General features: G+C 38.5%; 1 protein-coding gene across 2 annotated transcripts in view; it reads left to right on the top strand.

The window, feature by feature from the left end:
* Window positions 1–25,981, top strand: part of LOC126281821 (phytanoyl-CoA dioxygenase, peroxisomal-like) — a 125,250-nt gene extending 99,269 nt beyond the window's left edge. For both annotated transcript variants that reach the window (XM_049981063.1, XM_049981053.1), the window contains exons 9-10: window positions 13,830–13,884; window positions 25,601–25,981. In XM_049981063.1, coding sequence (XP_049837020.1) covers window positions 13,830–13,883 — 54 coding nt within the window. In that variant the 3' untranslated portion in view covers window position 13,884; window positions 25,601–25,981. The remainder of the gene's footprint in view (window positions 1–13,829; window positions 13,885–25,600) is intronic.
* Window positions 25,982–26,416: the final 435 nt, after the last annotated feature.

The following is a 26,416-nucleotide window of genomic DNA, read 5'->3' as shown; positions in this document are numbered from 1 at the left end:
ACCGTACAGCCTGCATTACAGAGGGTACACATACCAATACTAATCATTCCCTTTCATGTTCCACTTGCAAATAGAAAGAGGGGAAAAACAACTGCCTAAATCCTGTGTATGAGCCCTAATTTCTCATTGCTTATCTTCGTGGTCCATACACGAAATATATATTGGCTGCATTGGAATCATTCTGCAATTAGCCTCAAACGCTGGTTCTCTAAATTTGTGTCTTGCTCTCCTGGGATTCCCATTTGAGTTCACAAAGTATCTATGTTATACTTGTGTGGCAATATAATCTACCACCAATGAATATAGCAATACATGTCTGAATTGCTTCAATGCCCTCCTTCAATCCAACCTGGTGGGGAGCCCAAACACTAGAACATAACTCAAGAATGGGTCACACTAGAATTCAGTGTGCTGTTTTATTTATGAATTTGCTACACTTTCCCAAAATTCTCCCTATAAAACATAGTCGAACATTCGCCTTCCCTACTACAGACCTGACGTGTTCATTCTATTTCATATCGCGTTGATGCCAGAAGACCGGAACTGCGCAGTTATGCACCCTCTACATAAGAAAGAGATAAGACCTATGTTAACAATTAGGGATTGATATCTTTACAGAGGATGGGGTAAGATAGATACTGCCTACAGGAAAATTAAAGAGACCTTGGGAGAAAAGAGAACCACTTGCATGAATATCAAGAGCTCAGATGGAAACCCAGTTCTAAGCAAAGAAGGGAAAGTAGAAAGATGGAAGGAGTATATAGAGGGTCTATACAAGGGTGATGTTCTTGAGGAAAATATTATGGAAATGGAAGAGGATGTAGATGAACATGAAATGGGAGGTATGATACTGCATGAAGAGTTTGACAGAGTACTGAAAGACCTAAGTTGAAACAAGGCCCCAGAGTAGACAACATTCCATTAGAACTACTGACAACCTTGGGAAAGCCAGTCTTGACAGAACTCTACCATCTAGTGAGCAAGATGTATGAGACAGGTGAAATACCGTCAGACTTCAAGAAGAATATAATAATTCCAATCCCAAAGAAAGTGGGTGTTGACAGATGTGAAAATTACCGAACTATCAGTTTAATAAGCCACAGCTGCAAAACACAAATTCTCTACAGACGAATGGAAAAACTAGTAGAAGCCGACCTTGGGGAAGATCAGTTTGGATTCCGTAGAAATACTGGAACACGTGAGGCAATACTGACCCTACGACTTATCTTAGAAAATAGATTAAGGAAGGGCAAACCTATGTTTCTAGCATTTGTAGGCTTAGAGAAAGCTTTTGACAATGTTGACTGGAATACTCTCTTTCATATTCTGAAGGTGGCCTGAGTAAAATAGAGGGAGCAAAAGGCTATTTACAATTTGTACAGAAACCAGATGGCAGTTATGAGAGTCAAGGGGCATGAAAGGGAAGCAGTAGTTGGGAAGGGAGTGAGACAGGGTTGTAGCCTATCCCCAATGTTATTCAATCTGTATATCGAGCAAGCAGTAAAGGAAACAAAAGAAACAATTTGGAGTAGGAATTAAAATCCATGGAGAAGAAATAAAAACATTGAGGTTCGCAGATGACATTGTAATTCTGTCAGAGACAGCAAAGGACCTGGAAGAGCAACTGAATGGAATGGACAGAGTCTTGAAAGGAGGATATAAGTTGAACATCAACAAAAGCAAGACGATAATGGAATTTAGTTGAATTAAATCAGGTGATGCTGAAGGAATTACATTAGGAAATGAGACGCTTAAAGTAGTAAATGACTTTTGCTATTTGTGGAGCAAAATAACTGATGATGGTCAAAGTAGAGAGGATATAAAAAGCAGACTGGCAATGGCAAGGAAAGCATTTCTGAAGAAGGGAAATTTGTTAACATCGAGCATAGATTTAAGTGTCAGGAAGTCGTTTCTGAATGACAGGAGTGTAGCCATTGTATGGAAGTGAAACATGGACGATAAATAGTTTGGACCAAATATAGAATAGAAGCTTTTGAAATGTGGTGCTACAGAAGAATGCTGAAGATTAGATGGGTAGATCACATAACTAATGAGGAGGTGCTGAATAGGATTGGGGAGAAGAGGAATTTGTGAAACAACTTGACTAGAAGAAGGAATCGGTTGGTGGGACATGTTCTGAGGCATCAAGGGATCACCAGTTTAGTATTGAAGGGCAGCGTGGAGGGTAAAAATCATAGAGTGAGTCCAAGAGACTCACAACAACAACAACAGCAGCAGCAGCAGCAGCAGCAGCAGCAACAACAACAACAACAACAACAACAACAACAGCATCTTTACTGACCACTGTATACAAAATTCTGTCACAGTCCCTGCACAGGAGAATACTGATCAGGCTTCATACTGGGAAGGTCCTGTGCTGAAGAGATACTCAGTTTAAAGGTACTCTTGAGGTAACCAAGCAATGAGAAGCTCTGAGGCTATAGCATACCTTTGTTGTCAATTTCAAGAAGGCATACAGTTCTTTAGGTAGACTGTCAGAGCTGGATGGAAGGGCCATGGATAAGAAGACAGTGAACATTGTCAGACACACTCTTAACAAACACCAGATTGAAAATTAAATTCATGGGAGAGTTATCAGAGTCCTTCAACATTATTATGTTCAAGAAGAGATCTGCCGATCTTCAATACTGATCTCCATCACCAGCAGAACTACAAGAATGGACTCAGCGAACTTGGACATGTACTGCAGCCACCAGATGACCAATGAGTATCCTACTAGTGCACATACAACCGATTCCTATGCCACGTGTAATGTCCTGAAGAAGAGGATGGATAATAACACACCGTCATGTTGACGTTGAGGATGCTGTGGACACTTACTGTGCTATTGCAGAGAAAGAAGACGAGTTTTTGATGATTTATTTGCACTGTGCTATTAATGTTAATCATCACAATGGTTGTATTTACACCAGTCAGCTGTAGACAATAATAGTAGATTAGTAGCACAGAGCTGATTGCCGTACCCTTTACGAGGCCACTGCTCGACAAGTCGTAACTGTTTCCTGTTGCTGTACAGAGGTACCAGCTGCCCATGTGGGTCCCAAATTCAGGAAAACTAAGCAAGGTGACCGTCTATGGAAACGAGGCCACCACAAATGAAAATCCTTTGTGGCAGACAGTCACCAGGATGTCAGAAAACCTCATTAATGTCTCCATTGGGACACAGCCTGTCTGAATAATAGTCAATGCAGAGACTTCTTTTCCTGTAATGTTAGATGCTTATTGTAATAGGCTAATAATACTCGTTCCACAATATGAAGGCGATTGCGACAAAGTCGCAGATTGGAGATACGTCCAGCCGACAGGAAGACGTATTGGAAGAATAACTGTCAATAAAAGGAGACAGCCCTTCAAATTTATCATTTTAGCAGAATGTAGTCATAATGTTATTCTCAGATGACTTATTCCAGGCATCACACACCATCATAAATGCAGAAAATCAGAACTCCAGTGTGATAAAGATATTTCAACAAGTACACATAACAGGAATGTTTACTGGTGAGACTTGGTTATCTGGCCATCATCAATGAGATGAGTTTCATTCCTCATTTGAGATGCTCGAAGTGTGAAGCTCTTGTCAATTGCAAAAGCTACTGTGGCTCACAAAAGAAATTTACATGCCAGTGACAATCTTAATCATTTTAAGTGGTGAAGAAAAACTTTGGGTCACTAATGTCACAACCAACAACACCTCATCCGTAAAGGTACATGCATAGGGGTAGCCAAACCAGTCCAGGAAGGCAAGCTTAGCGCTATTGCCAAAGACTGGGCTCTGCCAATGCTCACCATGCCGTGCAGTGCTAGGGAGGAAGCTACTGTCAAACTGTAGGATCTGGCCTGACTGGGGAACAACATCAGCAAGAGTCAGCCATTCTGCTTCAACTTTTGGGTGCTTTTAAAAGACAGGCCAAAGTGGCCCATGGTAAAACACCATATCAACACTGGGAATCATTCACCAATTAGCCAGCGCTCGTACAGCATGTATGACAGGTAATCCAATGCTGCAAGGTGATATCACTGAACCGTCAGAGCATCCTTGGTCCTTCCCTATGGTCCTTGTGAATAACAAGGACAGCATATCTTTCTTGACTTCCGATGACTGAACATAATCACAAAAAAGGTGTGTATCCACTGCTTGAAAGGAACAAACTAAAATTCACATGTAGACAGGCTACTGACAAATTGTTGAAGATAAGCTGACTGTGAAAAGAGTGCCTTTGTAATTTCTGTTGGCCAAAGCTATGCTGTTTGGACTATGTAATGCCCCAGCCACGCTCAAATGCATGGTGGACAACCTTAACTGGACAGCATGTTTTTGTTATGTGAATGACATTGTCATTTTTCAAAGACATTGAAAGAACATCTAAGCTACCTGATAACTAAGTGTGTTCAGCCTCCACCTTGCCACAGGTGAAATAAAAATGTTGGGGAACTTAGTGGTGTTGATCCAAATCCAGAGAGAATAAGAACAGTCAAAGACTCTTTGGCACATTCCTGATATAAGTAGTTTTATCAAAATGTGCTCGTATATCCCTTGCAAAAACTGCTTACAGGGAGATACCAAATTGTCCTGAAACAAGGTGCAAGAAAGATCCTTTTGTGTCCTTGTAGAGACAATATCATCATCTCTAGTCCTAGCAGTTTATGTTGAGAATGCCAAGACATAACTTCAGATGACCACTAGTGGTTTTAGGAAAGGTGCAGTTCTAGTGCAAATTCAAGGATGTGCTGAAAAGGTGATAGCTTATGTTTCCAGAGTACTCTCAAAGTCTGAGATTAACTACACATCAACAGAGACAGAGTGCTTTGCAGTTATTTGGGCCATCAACAAGTTTCCTATTTATTAATTTAACAAACTGTTTACTGTAGTGATTGACTTAGAAGGTATGAAGTTCTGCTGCCTGACTAGATTGAAGGAAGATCGAATGACATGATGGGCTTTTAGGTTTCAGGAGTACAGTGTTGCACCAGTACACAAAAGCAGGGATGAACACAAGGATGCCATCTGCCTTTCAAGAAATCATTAGGTGGAAGACAGTAGTGTGGATAAAATTTCAGTTATTGCTGTGGTGAACAGAAGGAAGCACCGGTTCTGCTGAAAACTATAAAAGCCTTGAAGGAGGAGGAATAGCCAATCAAAGGAGAATTCCAATTAATAAATGGAACATTGTATAAGAGGAACTATGATCCAGTGGGGCAGAAATGGGTCCCAGCTTCCATGATACTCCACAGCATGTGGTCACCTGGAATTTCTTGAAGACTCTTGGACAGAATCAGATGCAGGTATCACTGACCAGGTCTCTACTGATTTATGAGAACTATGTGAGCCACTGTAAGAAATGACAGAAATGCAAGCATATGGCACAGCAACTTCCGAGGTATCTGGTACCAATATTGCTTGCAGCAGCATCATTTGACAGAATTGGAATCGACCTCTAGGAAAGGTTCATGAATTTGACACACGGGACTCGATGGATAGTAGCCTGCACTGACTACATCAAGATTTGCTCTAATCAGAGTTGTGCTGACTGTCAAAACTCTGAAAATTACGAAGTTCCTTCTAGAAAACGTCATTTTGAACCATGAAGCAGCCCACATGATGATCTCTGATCATGGAAAAGTTTCCCCATTTGAGACTAGTATCAGAGGTAAATATGCTTTGCAACATTACTCATATGATAACAAATGCCTATCATCTACAGATGAATGGCTTTAGAAAACAGTTATTGGCAGATATGCTCTTGAAATACAGTGAGATTGAGATACATTATGCCAGTTGTGTCATTTGCAAAAGACATAGTGAAGCATGACATTGCAGGCTTCACACCGTTCTTTCTGCCCCCTTGTTGTGATGCAAAAATGACAGTGGATACACTATATTGCTGATATTTGTATTATGGGCATCCGAGGGACACGGGTAGCGTCTCTGCACTTTTGTCTTCTGGATGAAGTTGCATAATCCTAGATATCATACATGATGTTGAAAAGTGCTCACGTATACAAAACATTATCATGAAATGATAGACTGCTACTCGCCATACAGAGGAGATGTTGAGTCACAGACAGGTGGAATGGAAAGACTGATATACATTTAACCTTTCAGCCAAAAGGCCTTCTTCTAAAGTATAAATCACACACACATTCACATAAGCGCAACTCGCACACACATAACCGCTATCTACAGTTGCTGTGGTGTTAAAATCCACACCAGGTCTTCCGGGCTGTATGTCACCAGCTAGTGTCTGGCATTACAGCACTCTTTCTTTCTCATAGGCGTCCAGAATCTGTAAGTGAGCAACCGGTTGTGCTTCTTCCGTCCTGGTGATCAGTCATACTGAGTATCATCTGGCTTCTTAACAGGTAGTGTATCCATTAATCACAGAATGCAGGGTTTCATGTCCGTGACTTGTGATATTGCTTATAGTTATGTTACGGTAATTAGGCATCAAGGGATCACCAATTCAGCATTGGAGGGCAGCATGGAGGGTAAAAATCGTAGAGGGAGACCAAGAGATGAATACACTAAGCAGATTCAGAAGGATGTAGCTTGTAGTAGGTACTGGGAGATGAAGAAGCTTGCACAGGATAGAGTAGAATGGAGAGCTGCATCAAACCAGTCTCAGGACTGAAGACCACAACAACAACAACAACAACGGTAATTAGGTTGTGGTAAAACACATAATTTTCTAGAATGAAATTTTCCCTCTACAGTTGAGTGTGCGCTGTTATGAAACTTCCTGGCAGATTAAAACTGTGTGCTGGATCGAGACTCGAACTCTGGACCTTTGCCTTTTGCAGGCAAGTGCTATACTTTTTTCAGGGGTGCTAGTTCTGCAAGGTTCACAGGAGAGCTTCTGTGAAGTTTGGAAGGTAGGAGACAAGGTACTGGCGGAATTGAAGCTGTGAGGATGGAGCGTGAGTCGTGCTTGGATAGCTCAGTTGGTAGAGCACTTGCCTGCGAAAGACAAACGTCTCGAATTCGAGTCTCGGTCTGGCACACAGTTCTAATCTGTGTAACAATTCATCTTCCAATGGTGGATACATCATCAGAAGCTTTAATGACTCAGAAAGCAGTTACAGACTCCAGCAAACTCAGTAAACTGAATATTTGTATATATCACACAATTTTCAGTTTGTAATGTTGTCAGACTGTTGCCGAAGACTGCTGAGTCTGATGACATCACGAACTGACCGTTGTGTGGATATGTACAAACAGTTCAGCTTTTTGAGGTTGTTTGGGTCTGTAATTGTTTCCTGATTTATTATGGCTTCTGATGAGGCCTCCAGCATTGGAAGATAAAATGTTAGGCAGAGAATTATGCGATGTACCGTGACCTAATGCCCATAACGTAACTGTAAGCAATATCACAAGTCGCGAACATGAAAGTCTGCATTCTGTGATTAATGGATACACACTTCCTTTTAAGAAACCAGATGATACTCAGGACGACTGATCACGAGGACAGAAGAAGCACAGCAGGTGGCTCACGTAACAGATTCTGGATGTCCAGGAGAAAGACAAAGAACACTGTAATGCCAGACACTAGCTGGTGACATAAAGCTTGGAAGACCTGGTGTGGATTTTAACACCGCAGCAACTGGAGACAGTGGTTACATGTATGTGAGTTGTGCGTGTGTGGATGTGTGTGTGATTTATACTTTAGACAAAGGCCTTTTGGCTGAAAGCTTAAATGTATATCAGTCTTTTCGTTGTGCCTGTCTATGACTCTGTGTCTCCTCTGTATGCTGACTAGAGTCTATGCTTTTCATAATGTTATGTTATATCCATCAGCACTTTTCAGACATCATGTATGAAGTGCAGAGATGCTGCCCATGTCCCTCGTATGAAGCCTTATTACGGTCAGAGGCACAGGTCGATGTGGAGGCTTCTCAGTCACTGAAACTGAAGGGGCTGCTCAGCGAGTGGAAAGCTACAATGGGAGGCACTACCTTCATTGCTCGTCGTAGCGAAAAGGATGACACAACGAGAATGTGAGGATCTGTAAGCACTACCGTACAGAGGATTGTTGACAAGATCTAGATCCCAGGAGCCATATTTTGCTCCAAAGAGAGCTTCTGATACAGCGGGTCATGGTTTCTCTGGGACAGGAAGCAGTGCAGTGAACACTGCAGTGAGGTGTAGTGGTTAGCGTCGCTAGCTGGCGTGCTGTGGTTCACCACTTCGGACCTGATCAGCAGGAATTATTTGTTGTTCAATATTTATTATTCCTGGAAGGTTCTCAAAATTCCTTATGTTTGCAAATTCTGATATATTCAACCATTGTGTAAACAGCAACACTGTCAGTTCAGTTCTGTTCTGGCCGTAGGCTGGTCTTGTAATAAGCATGTTTTCAGTGCTACGTGTCGTATTCATTGACAATCCTGCATTCAGATTTGGATTTTAGCTTGTGTACAATATAACATTATGATATCAGAACAGATTTTTCTGTATGAGACTGAATATTGAAGTCTACATCAAAATAATAAAATTAAACTAAACTGTGCACAAGTAAAATTCTTATTGCCAATAACTGGCAGGCCTTTGAGGGTAGTGTGAGATGCGAAAACATAATAAATAAATAAATTTCATGTGGCTCAATGACCTGGTGGAAGTCATCTTTCAGTTGAACACCACTTCAGCGACTTGCATGTCCCTAGCTAACCCTAGTTATCCAACTGGGACCTACATTTTAAAGTGGAGTCTGAAGCACATGTCCTTTCTGGCTACTCCTCACATTGTTGACAGGGACAGATGAAGGCTAGGTTAAAACACAAACTGAAAATAGTACATGGCGTAAAAATGTAGGATTTTGGAACGTACGCTGTGTTCAAATATTATTAATTATATTGAAGGAAACAATCTATTGATACAGTCAGCATGAATTCAGAAAATAGTTTTCTTTGTGAAACACGACTGGCTCTTTATCTGCACAAAGTAATGAGTGCCATGTAGGGTATCTCAAATTGATGCAGTATTTCTGATTTCCAGTCTTTTGACATCATTCTGCAGAAGCAGGTTCTAATCAAACTTCGAACGTGTTAAAAATTGTCTCAGTTGTGCAACCAGATTTGCGATTTCCTGTCAGAAAGGTCACAGTTCATAGTAATTGATGGAAGGTCATCGAGTAAAACAGAAGTAATATTTGGCATCCACCAAGGAAGTATTATAGGCTCCCTGCTGATCCTTAACTATATAAATGATTTAGGAGGCAATGTGAGCAGCCCTGTTAGATTGTTTTTGCAAATAATATTGTCGTTTACCATCTTTTAAAGTCATCAGATGATCGAAAGCAATTGAAGAATGATTAAGGCAAGATAGCTGTATGGTGCAAAAAGTGTCAGTTAACTCAAAATAAGAAAAAGTGTGAAGTCGCTCACTTGAGTATTAAAAGGAATTCTTTAAATTTCAGTGACATGATAAATTAAACTGATTTAAAGTATGTCAATACAGTTAAAGATCCGGAAATTACAGTTACGAACAACTAAAGCTGCAGCAGTCACATAGAAAATGTTGTGGGGAAGGTGAACCGAAGGCTGCATTTTATTGGCAGAACACTTAAAAGATGCAACAGAACTACTGAAGAGACTGCGTACACTATACTTGTCCATCCTCATCTGGAGTACTGCTGCAGTATGCTATCCTTAAGAGACAGGATTGACAGAAGACATCGAAAAAGTTCAAAGAGGATGAGCCCATTTTGTACTATTCCATAATGTGGGAGTGATATGCAAATTGGGGTGGCAGTAATTAAACAAAAGCGTTTTTCATTGAGCCGAGATCTTCTCCTCAAATTTCAATTTCCTACTTTCTCCTCCAAATGCGAAAATAGTGTTGATGCCAACCTACGTAGGGAGAAATACTCATTGTAATAAGAGAAATAGGAGTTCGCTTGCACAGATTTAAGTGTCCATTTTCACCAAATGCTGAGTCACGATAGGCGCAACAAAAAGATTCACACAGTTATAACTGTTTGCCATTAAGGCCTTTGTCAGCAGTACACCCCCCCCCCCCCCCCCCCCCACACACACACACACACACACACACATGTGCACGCACGCGCACACAGTTATAACTTTTTGCCATTAAGGCCTTTGTCAGCAGTATACACACACACACACACACACACACACACACACACACACACACACACACGTGCACACACGCGCACACAGTTATAACTTTTTGCCATTAAGGCCTTTGTCAGCAGTACACACACACACACACACACACACACACACACACACACACACACACACACACACACACGCGTGCGTGTGTGCGCAAACTTCACTTTCACACACATCTGCAGTCTCAGAGAGCTGAGTGTGGTTTCAGCTCACTCAGACTGCAGATGTTTGTGCAAGTTTTGTGTGTGTGTGTGTGTGTGTGTGTGTGTGTGTGTGTGTGTGTGTGTGTGTGTGTGTGTGTGTGTTTGTGTTTATGTGTGTGTGTACTGCTGACAAAGGCCTTAATGGCCTAAAGCTATAATTGTGTGAATCTTTTTGTTGTGCCTATCGCGACTCAGCATCTCCAGTATATGGTGAGTAGCAACTTTCCTTCTCTGGTATTGTTACATCCTGGATTTCCTATTGTTTCTTTTTCACCAAATGCTATTCGAGTCTGAAACTGCAGGGAAATAGCCTGAAAATCGTTTGATGAACCCTCTAGCAAGCACTTATAGGTGAACTGCAGACTAGTCGTGTAGATGTACCGAGATCTACTGGCAACTGTATGTTATTAGGATGCTAGTGAATAGGTTGCCATGTAAGGTGTTGCAGTCTCGGTCCTGAGGAAGGACAGATTTTGAAAGAGCTAATCATTGATGTCTTGTAGAGCTTATTGGTCCCTGAACAGGAGCAGACTCAGTAGTGGCAATGGACAGTGACAGTGACATCGATGATGATGATGATGATGATGATGAGTAAGAAGGTCTGAGAAGTTAGAACAAACCTATGAGTTCAGTCCACAGACACTCTTAGATTTTTTAGATATTGTGTATATTTAGCAAGGTAGCAAGTTAGAGGACACAGTTTCTTTGGATCTTATGGTGTGTGTGTGTAGTGAGGAATGGGCTTTTGTGTAGCAGCGTGTGTCTGGGTTTCTTTGTATACAGGGTGATTTTTTTTCCACTGTGCATAAAATGTAGAGATTGATCGTTGATAGGATATGGAACAATAAAGGTCTAATGAACTTATGTCTGGAAATGGATGATTTCCATTCTAGAGACCATTCATTTAATCATACAGTGTTACAGAGACTGCAGTCTGATATGCAGTTTATCTTGCAGGCACAGTTACAGTATGTGTTGAAAATAATTTTCATGTGCCTCAGCACACGCATATACGTGCCATGGTACATTCTGTCACATGTTCACATCCACCAGGCTACATCCAACATTGTCAAAGGCAGCACGAATACGCTGCTCCAGTGTCTCCACATATGGAATGGGCTCCGCATACATGACACTTTTGAGATGGCCCCATAGCCAGAAATCACATAGGTTGAGGTCCGTTGAACCAGCATGCCATGCAACTGTACCCCACTTGTCCGATCTGTCTACCAGGGAAGACATGATTGAGAAGCATCTGAACATTAACGGTGAAGGGGGCTGGAGCACCATCATGTAGCATATAACCCTTCGAATTGTCAATGGCACTTCTTCCAGCAGTAGAGCCAAAGTCACCTGCAAGAAACACCAATAGTTCCAGCCTGTTAGGCAACATGGAAGCAAGAATGGTCCCAAAATATGGTCGACCTTTATCCCGGCCCACACATTCCAGCTGCACCAATGCTGAGGTTCGCTGTCACTATACCATGGGAGTTCTGCATAGTGTCCCACAGATGACTGTTAAGAAGGTTGAAGATGCCACTCTGTGTAAAGGTGGCTTCATCTGCAAATGGGGTGGATGATACAGATCCCAGAATCGTAGTTGCCTGGTGAAGTAACCAGTGTCAAAACTGCTCCCAATGTGAAAAGCCTGTCACTAGTATACCCTGCACATGCTGAAGTGGTAAGGGTAGTAACAATTGTCATGGAAAATGTTACACACGGTTATCTGGCTTACCCTCAACTGATGGGCTAACTGCTTGATACTGACATGGTGATTGCCTTCCACAGTGTTAATCACATTTTCCTGCAAGCCAGGTGTCCGAACATTTTGGGTACTTCATATTTCCTGCTTCTGGAAACAACCCTGTTTCAGATGAATGGCAAAACACTGTTGTAAACATTGAATGCTGTGGTTGTTGCCGGGGGTATGTGTCTCCTGATACAACCTTCCTGCCCACTGTCTGTTGCCATTTGCCTTTCTATAAGTAAACACCATTTTGGCAAGCTTTTCATTTGAACCCAGAATTATTGTGTAGAAGGGTGCATCACATTAACTGCATGGTGAGTCAGCAAGAGAAGTGTATTGGACACCTCATTACCAATTACTATGCCAGAAGAGGGCACTAGGGCATAATGTATGAGGAAGGGTACCACCCTCTAGGAAGAAACCATGCATATTGTAACTGTGGCTGCACTGTGAAGCATGCATTAGACTGCAGTCCCTGTAACAAAGTATGACTGAATAAATGGTATCTTGCATGGAAACCAAGCATTTCTGGACATAAGTTCATTAGACCATTTTTGTTCCGTATTCTGTCATCGATCAATCCCTATACATGGTGGATAAAGTCACCTTATATAATTGTCTGTTTTTTTAAGAGCTTTTTGTCACATTTGGACCAAGAATTATATGACTGACTCGTTCTGCACTTGCTTAGGTGATTGCTATGATCTTGATGTTTGTGCTGCCGCTGCTGAAGTCTGACTTCATTTTTATGTTACACTAGCAATTTCACTATGGGTTACCAGAAGCCTCATATTCTAACTAATTTACTTCTACTAATAATTCTAATAGTTATCAAAGTAATAAGTATAAAATTATTATGAAAAGAAAAGTTGCCACTCACCGTATACTGGAGATGCTGAGTCACAAATAGGCACAACAAAAAGACTGTCACAATATAAGCTGCACTGTGGCTTCAGTTGCCAGAGCTGCAGTCATATGTGTGTGAGTTGTGTTCTCATGCCCCCGTGTGTGTGTGTGTGTGTGTGTGTGTGTGTGTGTGTGTGTGTGTGTGTTTTATTTTCGACAAATGCCTTTTTGGCCGAAAGCTTATATTGTACAGTCCTGTTGTTGTTCCTATCTGTAACTCAGCATCTCCACCATATGGTGAGTGGCAACTTTCCTTTTTGTAATATATATTGTTACATTCCATCCTGGATTTTTCATTGTTCAATAAGTATTAAATAACTTTTCATTGCCATACTTAGTGCAGAGCATAAAGATTAATCACAGGACTGTTTGGAAACGCCCAGGTTCATTCCCGGCGGGGTCAGGGATTTTCACCTGCCTCGAGAGGACTGGGTGTGTGTGTTGTCCTCATCATTCATGAAAGTGGTGAGATTTTAGGATGAGCAAAGGTTGGGAATTTGTATGGGCGCTGATAACCGTGCAGTTGAGCGCCCCACAAACCAAACATCAAACAAAATGCAAGGTGGTTCTATGCAATGTGTCAGGGAGGCTGTCTTGTTGAAGCTGTTGCTTACCTAACTAATATTATTATCGGGCACATCATAGTGAAATCCACATTATCATGACACTTTTCCAGTATTCACAAGCTGCTGTGTGCCACATGTACAAGGCTTTCTTGTTTTATTCTTGCCTACAGATCCCAAAATTCTGGAGTTAAAGCCATTTTATTATTCTGTACTCAATATTATTGCTCATATACTACATGTAATTATTTTTTCTTGCAGGATGTCTGGAAATACAGGAGCAGACTTGTTCGTGGGCAGGAGATATCACTGTAAAGTAAGTTCCTGTCTCTCTCTCATCAGCAAATTTATATCCCAGATCCCTTATTGAGGTAAAATGCTTAGGAATGTTGAAGGAGTGACAATATACATAACTGCAAAAACAAGTCAGTAGATTGATTTAATAACTAACAATAATTCAAGACAGATGACTACTATAATTGACTAACAATAATTTAAGACAGATGACTAGTAATTCAAGACAGATGAGTAGTATCATTGACAGTCTCCTCCTACCAGTATTGGGAGACACTGAGAGAATGTGTCTTATGTATACTGTTCTCCAGCATCAACAAAATGTATGAAATACTTACTGTTGCAATAATAATCCAGTGGATCACCTTTTTTATATTTTACATATGGTACAAATCGATTTTTGTCAAAGATATAAATTTGACAGTGAACCAAATCTCTGACAGACAAATCTATGACGTTACAGCTGTGCACAAATATGACATAACAAAAGTAGATCATATTTGAAAAATAACATTTAAGCTCCTGTAACGTGTAAAAAATTATAATACAAACAAAAATTATATACATAGCCCAATTGTATCTAGGTATTGCTTGAGAATGAGGCATCGTTCTAAAGTTGTACCAATAAATGAAATATAAAAAATGCAGCTCTGGTGAATTATTATTTCGTTAATATGCTGAGAGAGTGGCTGTTTCACAAAATATCAATGTGGACTCCAAAAACAAAAGAGCATCGAAAGGCATACTGGGCATTGGTAGTCAAACTCTGCCATGAATAGCAGTCTGAGACCAACAATAGTACCTAGTGTGGTTGGAGTCTAGGCATCAGGTACATATAACGCCAAAATTCGCAGCACCAGGAGGAGGCAGCCAAGTTGGTTGTCAAAATATTGTGCATAAAATGGCATCATTAAAAAGAGAGGTGTTTATACTGCACCATAATATATTGCTGTTGTCATTCACGTATTGTATTCTGTTGCTATTGTCAGAGAATTTTGTAGTTGTGCAGTAATCCTGTATTATTCAGTATTAGGTTCACTGAAGAACCGTAAATTTGGACAACATGGTCCAGAGAAGTAACAGCAATTTGGTGATAAAACTCGATTAAAACAACAGTTTAGATTACAGTAATATTTTATTAACCACTGGTTTTGACTTCATGTAGAAGTCATCTTCAAAAAGTTGTGTTGCTATGTGAGCATCCAGGAGCCGGTGGCGGCAGCAGCAGCATCAGCAGCTGCCAGATGGTGCTTATTTTTTGAGGAAAATTTACACACAATGTCAAAACTAGCCATTACTAAAATGTTATTGTGATCTATACTGTTGTTTTAATCTCACTGGAAAGTAATATAGATAATTCTTTCTTCTAGTGTGGCATATGTGAATACTACCATTATTTTCAGACTGGAATGGACTGTTGACAACATATTTCTTCAGATTAAAAATAAAAAAAAAGCATGACAGATACAGGGATTAGTGACCACAATGTTTTGCAGCCAAACTGGGTACTGTAACCCCCAAACCCACCAAACATAAATGCAAAATACATCTATTTAAAAAAAGATAAAATTCTCTTGACACCTTCTTAAGAGACAGTCTTCACTCCTTCTAGTCTATGTAAGCATAGATCAGATGTGGTTTAAATTCAGAGAAATTGTGGCAATAGCAGTTGAGAGATATATACCAAATAAATTAATAAAGAGATGTTACTAATACCCCATGGTACACAAAACAGGTCAGAACACTATTGCAGTAACAACATAAAAAGCATGCCAAATTTAAAAGAAAGCATGATCCCCAAGTTTCACAGAAGCTCAAAATTCAGCGAGAAATCAGTACAAGATGGTTTTAATAGTTTCCACAACGAAACTACACCCTGAAATCTGGCAGAAAACCCAGAGAGATTCTGTTCGTATGTGAATTACGCCAGTGCCAAGATGCAATCAGTGCCTTGAAACAACGGTGGTGTTATTATTGACAGTGTCTCTTAAAGCAGAGTTACTAAACACAGTTCCCAAAACTCCTTCACAAAAGGATACAAAATAAATATTCCAGAATTTGAATCGAGAACAACTGCCAACAAGAGTAACGTAGAAGTTACTCGGTGTAGCAGAGCAGCTTAAAACACTTAAGAAAGGCAAGGCGTCTGGTCCAGATTGTTTACCAGTCTGGTTTCTTTCATAGTATGCTTATACAGTACTTAGCAATCGTATACAAATGTTCACTCATTGAAAGTTCTGTATCTTAAGACTGGAAAGTTGCAGAAGTCGCACCAATACCCATGAAAGGAAAGAGGAGTAATCTGCTGACTTAGATATATGTCGCTAATGTCAATTTGCGGTAAGATTTTGGGACATATATATGCTTGAGCATTAGGGGTCACCTTAAACAAATGTTTGTTGACAAATAGCCAACATGGGTTAAGAAAATAACAATGTTATGAAACACAAGTAGTTCTTTATTCTCACAAAGTAATGAGTGCTACTGACGGGGAATGTCATGTCAAATTGATTCCTTATTTCTAGACTTCCACAAGGTTTTTGACACTGAACCTCAAAAGCGACTTTCATTCAAATTGCGTGCTTGTGAACTATCAGTTGTGGGCCTGGATTCGTGATTTCCTGGCAGAAAGGTCACATTTCATAGTAGCACACAGACTGTCATCAAGTAAAACAGAAGTAATATCTGGCATTCCCCAAGGAAGTGTTATAGGCCCTCTGCTGTTCCTGATCTACATAAATTATTTAGGAAACAATCTGAGTAGTATTCTTAGTTTGCCTGCAGATCATTCTGTAATTTATCATCTTATAACATCATCAGATGGTCAAAATAAATTGCAAAATGATTTAGACAAGGTACCTGAAGTGTGCGAAAATTGGCAATTGACTCTAAATAATGAAAAGTGTGAAGTCATTCATATGAGTACGAAAAGGAATCTGCTTGATTTTGGTTACATGGTAAATGACACAAATCTAAAGACTTTAAATCCAACTAAATGCTTAGGGATTACAATTACAAATAACTTAAGTTGGAATGATCACATAGACAATGTTGTGGGTAAAGCAAACCAAAGATTATGATGTACTGCCAAAACACAGAGAAGATCCAACAGGTCTACCAAAGAGACTGCCTACACTATGCTTGTACATCCTATTGTGGACTATTGCTGTGCAGTGTGGGATCTGCATCAGATAGGACTGACGGAGGACATATTGAAAAAATCCAAAGAAGTGCAACTCATTTTGGACTATAGGGGGGAGAGTGCCATAGAGCAACTTCTCATGAAATTTCAGTTACCAACTTTCTCTGCAGAGTGTAAAAATATTTTGTTGGCACCCACCTACATAGGAAGAAATGATCATCATAATAAAATAAGAGAAATCAGAGTTCGCACAGAAAGATTTAAGAATTCGCTTTTTCCACATATTGTTAGAGAGTGGAACAGTAGAAAAAAAGCAAAAACAGGGTTTGATGAATCCTGTGCCAGGCATTTAATTTTGAATTGCAGAGTAATCATGTAGATGTAGAAAAACATTCTTGTGTTGGTTAGGCCACATCATAACGAAACACTAAATCAACTGCAAAGCCAAGATCTAGACCACCTTTGCAGTGGTCCCATATAGGGTGAGTCAGCTGCACATTAATCACCCTGAAGAGTATCGTTGCAAAGACACTTAAAATTTTGACTTTACATTTGGTTCAGTGTTTCATCATGATATGGCTGAACATAAAAAACTAAAATTTATTTAAATTCACTGTGGAAAAGTAATGAAAATGGGTCTGTAAATAAACATGTAGAACCACTTGACGAGTTTTTGTGTACAGGAATGAGGAAAAGATCAGCTGAAAAAGGTTTGACGAGTAAAAATGGCCTGAAGTGCTTTTGCTAAACTAAACCGAGTTTTAAAAGCTGAGTTTTAAGACTCTCTGAAATGGTAAGTTTACTGGTAACGCTAACCATACCACAATCATTTCATTGTCTTTAGTAATAAATTCTCCTGCCGTGCTCCAAAAAACTGTAGGCCTATCTACAAAAGATCAAATTATGCACCATCTGAAAGAAAAGCCTGTTATTAAGCAAAATGTGGAACCTCACCAGCCAAAACCGTCACTCGTAAACAGAAGCGAGGTAAATTCAACATTCAAGACAACAGTTAATTTAACTAACACCACAAATGCAGCGAGAAGAATAAATGTATGTTTAATGGGTGATAGTCATCTTGGAGGCCTTGCACACGAAATAAAAAGTGTAAACAGTGAAGTAAATGCTCCAGGTTTTATTAAACCTGGCACTTGTCTTGACCAAGTGCTTTCAACTGTAAACAATATCTCTCGAAAGACAATGAACAAAGACTTCATTGTAATATGTGGTGGTGCAAATGATGTTGCACACAACGGTGGTTTGCATGCTGTTAATGCCCTAAAATCTGCTCTATAACCATCTAAATGACTCAAACGTCATTGTTCTCGATATTCCACACAGGTATGACTTGCCTCAATTCTCGTATGTCAACAGGGCAGTAGCATATACAAACAGTCAATATGCAGAAATTTGCAACCATTACGCAAATGTACAAATGGTTAACATGCAACATTTTAGTAGAGATCTTTACACCACTGACGGCCTTCACCTCAATCGGCGGGGCAAAAGTCACTTAGCATCCATTATTTGTGAAATCATTGTAAATGCTAGAAACAGCGTATACTCAAAACACACACATTCGAAGAATGAGTGCTCCACAACACAAGAAGACTGCAGGAATGGGTATAGACAGACGACATTGGACAAATGGGTGCTGAAATCACCAGGTAAAGCTGATTCTTCCCAGGCTCCCAGTACATGGAAACAGACCAACTTGGATAAATGGATAGTGAAAAATACCAAACCCACTCTGTCAACTGATAGTTTCCTTTTTAGGGATAAATTTATAAGTGGTTCTGGTAGGGTGACACGTCCATCAAGCATTCAACAATCCAAACTCACTTTCAGATTAATTCAGCAGAACTTTCGAAGTCTTATTACTAAGCACAACGAGTTGGACACCATTGCAGCAATTGATAACCCTGATGTTTTAGTTATAATTGAACTCTGGTACACAGATGAGCTAATTAGTGTATGTAAGCCACTTTCCATGATCTTTCGCTCTGTCTTCAGGAGAAAAGAGAAATGTGGTGGTGGGGTAGCTATCTTTGCAGCCAGTGGTAGTAATTATAGTGTAATACATATAAGTGCTTTCAGCATTGAGGGTGTAATAGAACTAGCAGCAATTAATTATAAGTGAGGGAAAGAGAACTTAATTATTATAGGCCTATACAGACCTCCATCTGGTAGCCTAGATAGCTTCTTTGATGTTCTTAATGACCTGCTTGTTAACATTGACAGTAAACGCTGCAATAAAAATGGCTGGATTAACATAATACTAACTTGAGATATAAACATTGACTTGCTGTCCAATGACTGTGTATCTAAAAAACTAATGCTAATACTAGCTCAATTTCACTTAAAATTTCTGATAAACAAACCCACTGGAGAGGTCAATAGTGTAAAATCATGCATTGACAACATTATAACCAACATGTCCCACTTTACATGCAGTGCATCAATTCTGAAGCTTGCCATTTCTGACCACCACGCAGTACAGGTATTGATAGAAGCTGAAAATCTTCATGTTAGTAGAAAAGAGAAACAATATGTGACAAAAAGAATCACCAATGATGACAATGTTTAAGATTTCAACAGTTTGCTGAAAAGCTTACAATGGGGTGAAAAAAACAGCATTACTTTCAGTGATTTTTCATCAGATTTTTATTATTGCTTCAATGTCTCATGTCCAGAAATGACCTTTACAGTAAATGACTGCAAAAAGGTACAAAAAATAACTGGATAAATCATGAAGTAAAAACAGTAAGAGACAAACTTAGACTTTTCCAATATGCAATGATTATTTATCATTTATAACAATAATAATAGACTAAAGGTAGAATTTAAGAACTATCAGGATTACTATAAAAATCTTGTGCTAGAAACTAAAAGTAAATATGTAGCTGCAATGTTAAGAAACTCTACTAACACAGGTTTAGCTGTTTGGAAAGTAATAAATAGCTCTAGGGATTGTAAGGACAGATCAACAAGTGATTTTACTATAAACCATAAAGGGCATACCATGAAATGTCAATGTCAGATTGCAAATGTTTTTAATGAGTACTTTTCTTCTGTTGGAAAATCTGTCAATGACCATTTTAAGAATCTTCAGCATAGATACAGGGGCACTCCAATCAAAGAATGCATATACTTGGCCCCAACCAATAACAAGGAAGTCAAAGACATAGTAATGTCATTAAAAACTACAAAATCAGCAGACTGTGATGGATTGTCTATAAGTACACTGAAAAGATGCATAGACAACATATCTGATGCCATGGCCACTGCAGTAAATGATGTAATTGCATCAGGTTGTTTCTTAGATAGTCTAAAGACATCACTAGTGACCCCGATTTCCAAGAAAAGTGAAAAATCTAAAATTGAAAACTAGTGCCCCATCTCAATCCTACCTGCATTTTCTAAGGTAGTTGAGAAAGTTATTTATACTAGACTAATGACATTTTCTGAGTCAACACAATTTAATATTTGAAAATCAGAATGGCTTTATGAAAAACAAGTCAACATCAGTAGCAGCAGTACAATTAAAAGACAAAATAATAACGGCTATAGAGTACAAGGAGTATGCAACTGGAGTGTTCCTTGATCTAGAAAAAAGCTTTTGATTGTGTCAACATCACCATATTACTTGACGAGCTGTGGAACCAGGGTATCAGAGGAACTGGCTATGAGCTAATAAAATAGTATATGAGCAATAGAAAACAATTTGTCTTGCGTAAACCAAACAGTGGGTCTTACAAATCTAAAATTACTGATATCGAATATGGAGTGCCTCAAGTTTCTGTCTTGGGACCCCTTCTTTTCTTGATTTATGTTAATGATATACAGTATTGTTCTCCTAACTGTACAAAAATATTGTATGCAGATGACACATCAATAGTGAGTAAACATAAAGACTATGAGAGTCTGGTGGTACTGTGGAACAGTGTAACTAATGAAATAGTCAAGTATTTTAATGAAAGCCATCTAAATGTAAGTGCTTCAAAGACTGCATTGATGGAATTTAACACAAGGAAACAAATAGAATTTGACATGAAATTATGCATCAGAAATGACATTGTAAAAAATGAAAAATGGACAAAGTTCTTGGGAATTACAATCCAGGACAGCCCCAAAGGGGGACGCATATTGATTCCTTAGCATGTAAGCTGTTGAAGAATGTGTTTGCTATAAATATGATTAGCAAATATCGTAAGGACATGTGTGTACTAAAAACTGCTTATCATGCCCTATTCTCATCAAACTTAAACTATGCTGTAGAAATATGGGGTGCAACAACTCAAGCCAATCTAAGTACATTATTAAAACAAAGATTCCAAGACTTACCAAGCGGGAAAGCGCCGGCAGACAGGCACATGAACAAAACACACAAACACACACACAGAATTACGAGCTTTCGCAACTGGCAGTTGCTTCCTATATTTTTCCCATGTGGAAGTTTCTTTCTGTTTTAAGTACATTATTAATACTACAGAAAAAAAGTTATCAGAATCGTTTGAGGTGCCAAACCTCGAGAAACATGTCGGAATCTGTTCCCAAAATTAGGTGTGCTTACCATTATAGGTGTATACATATTGAAAGTTATATTGTTCGTGAAAACAATAAATCCAAATTTCAACTGTGACCTGCACCAGTATGATACAAGGCAAAAGTTCAGATACCATGTAAATAGCCACAGAACAGCTTTATATGAAAAAAATGCACTTCATGCTGGGCTGACGTTAGCTAATGCCCTACCAAAAACTCTCACAACCCTTCCTGCTAACGAATTAAAATATCTAGCTAAAAAGAATTCTAATTGGAAACCCTTTTTATTCCCTAGATGAGTATTATATCTGTATGAAAAGTGCTTCATAAGTATGTCAAGCTCATAGTCTTAAGTAACCTACAACTAATATAATGTTGACAAAAACAATATTTGTAATACTGTGATTGTATACTACCAAATGTAAAATCCATCAAAATGTAAAATTTATTAATACAAACAAATCTTTAGTTTGTAATTTATAAACTGACGTGTTCAGAAGAATAATCTGTATGATGTCCTGAAACTGTATTATTTCTAAGGATTGTATTTGGTTATTCGATATTGAATAATAATAGTAGTAATAATAATAATAATAATAATAATAATAATAATAATAATAATAATTACTATTATTGTCATCATCATCATCATCATCATCATCATTTCTCTTTCCTGTCTCAGACGTTATGTCTGGTTAAAAATGGAAAGTGACACGGACCTTGATCAAGCGTGACTTCCTTTTAACTGTATGATATATGTTACTTGCATTTAGGAACTTTCGGGTAATTGAACATGTATCAATAATTACAGATTTCTGTAGTTGTATATATACGTTTGGATGTAGCTGTATTGCGTTGATGTACTGGTGGATACTGTGTGGTATGACTCCTGTAGTTGATAGTATAATTGGTATGTTGTCAACTTTATCCTGATGCCACATGTCTCTGACTTCCTCAGCTAGTTGGATGTATTTTTCAATTTTTCCTTCTGTATATTTGTTGTATTGGGTATGGATATTTCGATTAGTTGTGTTAATTTCTTCTTTTTATTGGTGAGTATGAGGTCAGGTTTGTTATGTGGTGTTGTTTTATCTGTTATAATGGTTCTGTTCCAGTATAATTTGTATTCATCAGTCGCCAGTACATTTTGTGGTGCATACTTGTATGTGGGAACATGTTGTTTTATTAGTTTATGTTGTATGGCAAGTTGTTGATGTATTATTTTTGCTACATTGTCATGTCTTCTAGGGTATTCTGTATTTGCTAGTATTGTTCACCCGCTTATGATGTGATCTACTGTTTCTATTTGTTGTTTGCAAAGTCTGCATTTATCTGTTGTGGTATTGGGATCTTTAATAATATGCTTGCTGTAATATCTGATGTTTATTGTTTGATCCTGTATTGCAATCATGAATCCTTCCATCTCACTGTATATATTCCCTTCTCTTAGCCATGTGTTGGATGCTTCTTGATCGACGTGTTGCTGTGTTAGATGATACGGGTGCTTGCCATGTAGTGTTTTCTTTATCCAATTTACTTTCTTCATATCTGTTGATGTTATGTGATCTAAAGGGTTGTAGAGGTGGTTATGAAATTGCAGTGGTGTAGCCGATGTATTTATATGAGTGATTTCTTTGTATATTTTGCTAGTTTTTGCTCGTTCTATAAAGAATTTTCTTAAATTGTGTACCTGTCCATAATGTAGGTTTTTTATGTCGATAAATCCCCTTCCTCCTTCCTTTCTGCTTAATGTGAATCTTTCGGTTGCTGAATGTATGTGATGTATTCTATATTTGTGCACTGTAATCGTGTAAGTGTATTGAGTGCTTCTAGGTCTGTGTTACTCCATTTCACTACTCCAAATGAGTAGGTCAATATTGGTATAGCATAGGTATTTATAGCTTTTGTCCTGTCTTTCTTGCTGTCAATTCTGTTTTCAGTATTTTTGTTAGTCTTTGTCTATATTTTTGTTTTAGTTCTTCTTTAATATTTGTATTATCTATTCCTATTTTTTGTCTGTATCATATATATTGATAGGCACCTGTTTTTTCCATCGCTTCTATGCAGTCGCTGTGGTTTTCCAATATGTTACCTTCTTGTTTAGTGTGCTTTCCCTTGACTATGCTATTTTTCTTACGTTTGTCTGTTTCAAAAGACATATTTATATCATTGCTGAATACTTCTGTTATCTTTAGTAATTGGTTGAGTAGTTGTTTTGTTGCTGCCAGTAGTTTTAGATCATCCATGTATAGCAAATGTGTGATTTTGTGTTGGTATGTTCCAGTAATATTGTATCCATAATCTGTATTATTTAGCATGTTGGATAGTGGGTTCAGAGCAAGGCAGAACCAGAAAGGACTTAATGATTCTCCTTGATATATTCCACACTTAATCTGTATTGGCTGTGATGTGATATTATTTGAATTTGTTTGGATATTAAGTGTGGGTTTCCAGTTTTTCATTACTATGTTTAGGAACTATATCAATTTAGGATTTACTTTGTATTTTTCCAATATTTGTAGTAACCATGAGTGGAGTACACTATCAAAAGCTTTTTGGAAATCCGTGTATGCGTAGTGTGGTGACCTTAGTTTAGTTTCAGCTTGATATGTCACCTCTGCATCTATTATCAGTTGCTCTTTACATCCTCGTGCTCCTTTACAGCAGCCTTTTTGTTCTGCATTTATAATTTTGTTCTGTGTTGTATGTGTCATTAATTTCTGTGTAATGACTGAAGTTAATATTTTGTATATTGTTGGTAGGCATGTTATGGGGCGATATTTTGCTGAGTTTGCTGTGTCTGCTTGATCTTTAGGTTTCAGATAAGTTATTCCATGTGTAAGTGTATCAGGGAATGTGTATGGGTCTGCAATGTAACTGTTAAGTAATTTAGTTAGATGTGAATGTGTTGAGGTGAAATTATTATTATTATTATTATTATTATTATTATTATTACTTTTGATTTATGGTGGTGGGGTACCGACTTTCACTCTGCAAGCTATGAAAAGTGGAGAAATGCATGCAGAGAATTACCAAGAGGGATAGGAAAACTAACAACTGGATCTAGACAGATTACACTGGAAGATGCAGTTCTGACTGTAATGACAGTGGACAGGACTTGCAGCCTAGTGAATGGATGGTGAGATGGATCAAGAGTGTTGTTTGTTTCAACCAAGGAGATAGGAAAACGCGGAATGGAAAGTGGGGGGTTGACATTAGGAAATATGTAGGCACAATGTGGATTATTAAAGCATGGAGAAGTCTGTGGGAGAAATTTACACTCTCTGTCAAATGGATGATGATGATGATGATGATGATGATGACACAATGACTCAGTTGTAAGTGGCTAGAAGCATATCTGAAATACTTTTTGCCAAACCCTTACAAAATTTAGATTATGATCATCATTGCTCAATACTGCTATATTTTTGTCTGTCAAATAGTCTTGAAGAAATCTGGTAATTTACTGTGGTGTGCTGTAGCATCTCATATGGGACTTACAAACTCATCATGGATAACCCCATCGTAGCCTTTCCTCTGTAGTAAAAAATTCTTCTGAACTATCCTCTTCAGTTGTGTACCACAAATATTTGGCTTTTTCCCTTCTTTTAATCAACCATTGCTGTTAAAATTTTTAGATACTTCATTACATGAGTTATAAACTACATTATTACTGTTATTATTATTATTATTATTATTATTATTATTATTATTATTTGCATTTGTCCAATGTTTTCTTTCATCTATTGCATTTGGTTTCTCCTCCTCAACCTCATGCTAATACTCCATTTCCCTAAAGTTTCCTCCCCCCCCCCCCCCCTACAGGCACACACATTCATCTTACTCCTGTTCTACACCATCCAGCAGTATCATCACTCTTATTGTAGACAAGAGTTTCTAAGAAAGATATTGGTGTGAAAAAAGTTTTGACATGTTGTTATTAGTATACTTAAGTTCACTTAAATGAGTAGTAAAATATAATGAAAGAACAAATAAATTTCAATCAATCACTTCAGCAGAAGGTTATAGTGATTATAATTTCTCTTTACAGCACTACAGTGTGAAACATAGACTTTGGGAAAATGCTGTTTGTTTGCTGGTCCTGATATCCCGAGTTAAGTATTTTTCCAGATACCAAAGAAGACATTCTTCAATCATGCATATCTATATATGCTCCATGCCTAGTGATTTTGTATTGAAAGGGCAACAGGCTGGACTTGTGTCTATCTATTATTCATGTTGTATTAAGATAAAAGAATTATGTATGCCTTAATCTTTCTATTTTTATGCATCAACTTTAAGTTGGGTTTTACTGTGATATAACTAATGGGTGCTGTTTCTAATCTGTGTACAAGATTGTAAACAAATTAATAATAGACAGAGGCTATACTATATTTTGTGCATTTTTAACAATAAACTGTTATGACAGAAAGCTTTTTAAAATGTTTTTCATTGTTATTGCAATACCTTTCTCATTGAGGTTCTCCTTTTTGAACTCTTTCTCATTGACAGGCAACATGATACATCAGTTTGTACTGAAACAGTAGAACTCGTATCATGACAGTTAACCATCCTTTTGTGAATTACCGAGCGAGGTGGCGAAGTGGTTAACACACTGGACTCGCATTCAGGATCACAAAGGTTCAAACCCACATCTGTCCATCCTGATTTAGGTTTTCTGTGATTTCCCTAAATCGGTTCATGCAAATGTCAGGATGGTTCCTTCGAAAGGGTACGACCAGATTCCTTCCCGAAGCTGACGGCACCAATAATCTTGCTGTTTGGTCCCTCCTCCAAATCAACCAACCAACATTCTGTGAATTGTGACATACATTTGCAATCCATACGGTCTGCATACAGGGTGCAC

The sequence above is a fragment of the Schistocerca gregaria genome, chromosome 1, assembly GCF_023897955.1.
Source record: "Schistocerca gregaria isolate iqSchGreg1 chromosome 1, iqSchGreg1.2, whole genome shotgun sequence".
In the NCBI taxonomy this organism is placed as follows: Eukaryota; Metazoa; Arthropoda; class Insecta; order Orthoptera; family Acrididae; genus Schistocerca; species Schistocerca gregaria.
The sequence above is the reverse complement of the archived record's forward strand: the minus strand, read 5'-3'. Positions and strand labels throughout refer to the sequence as shown.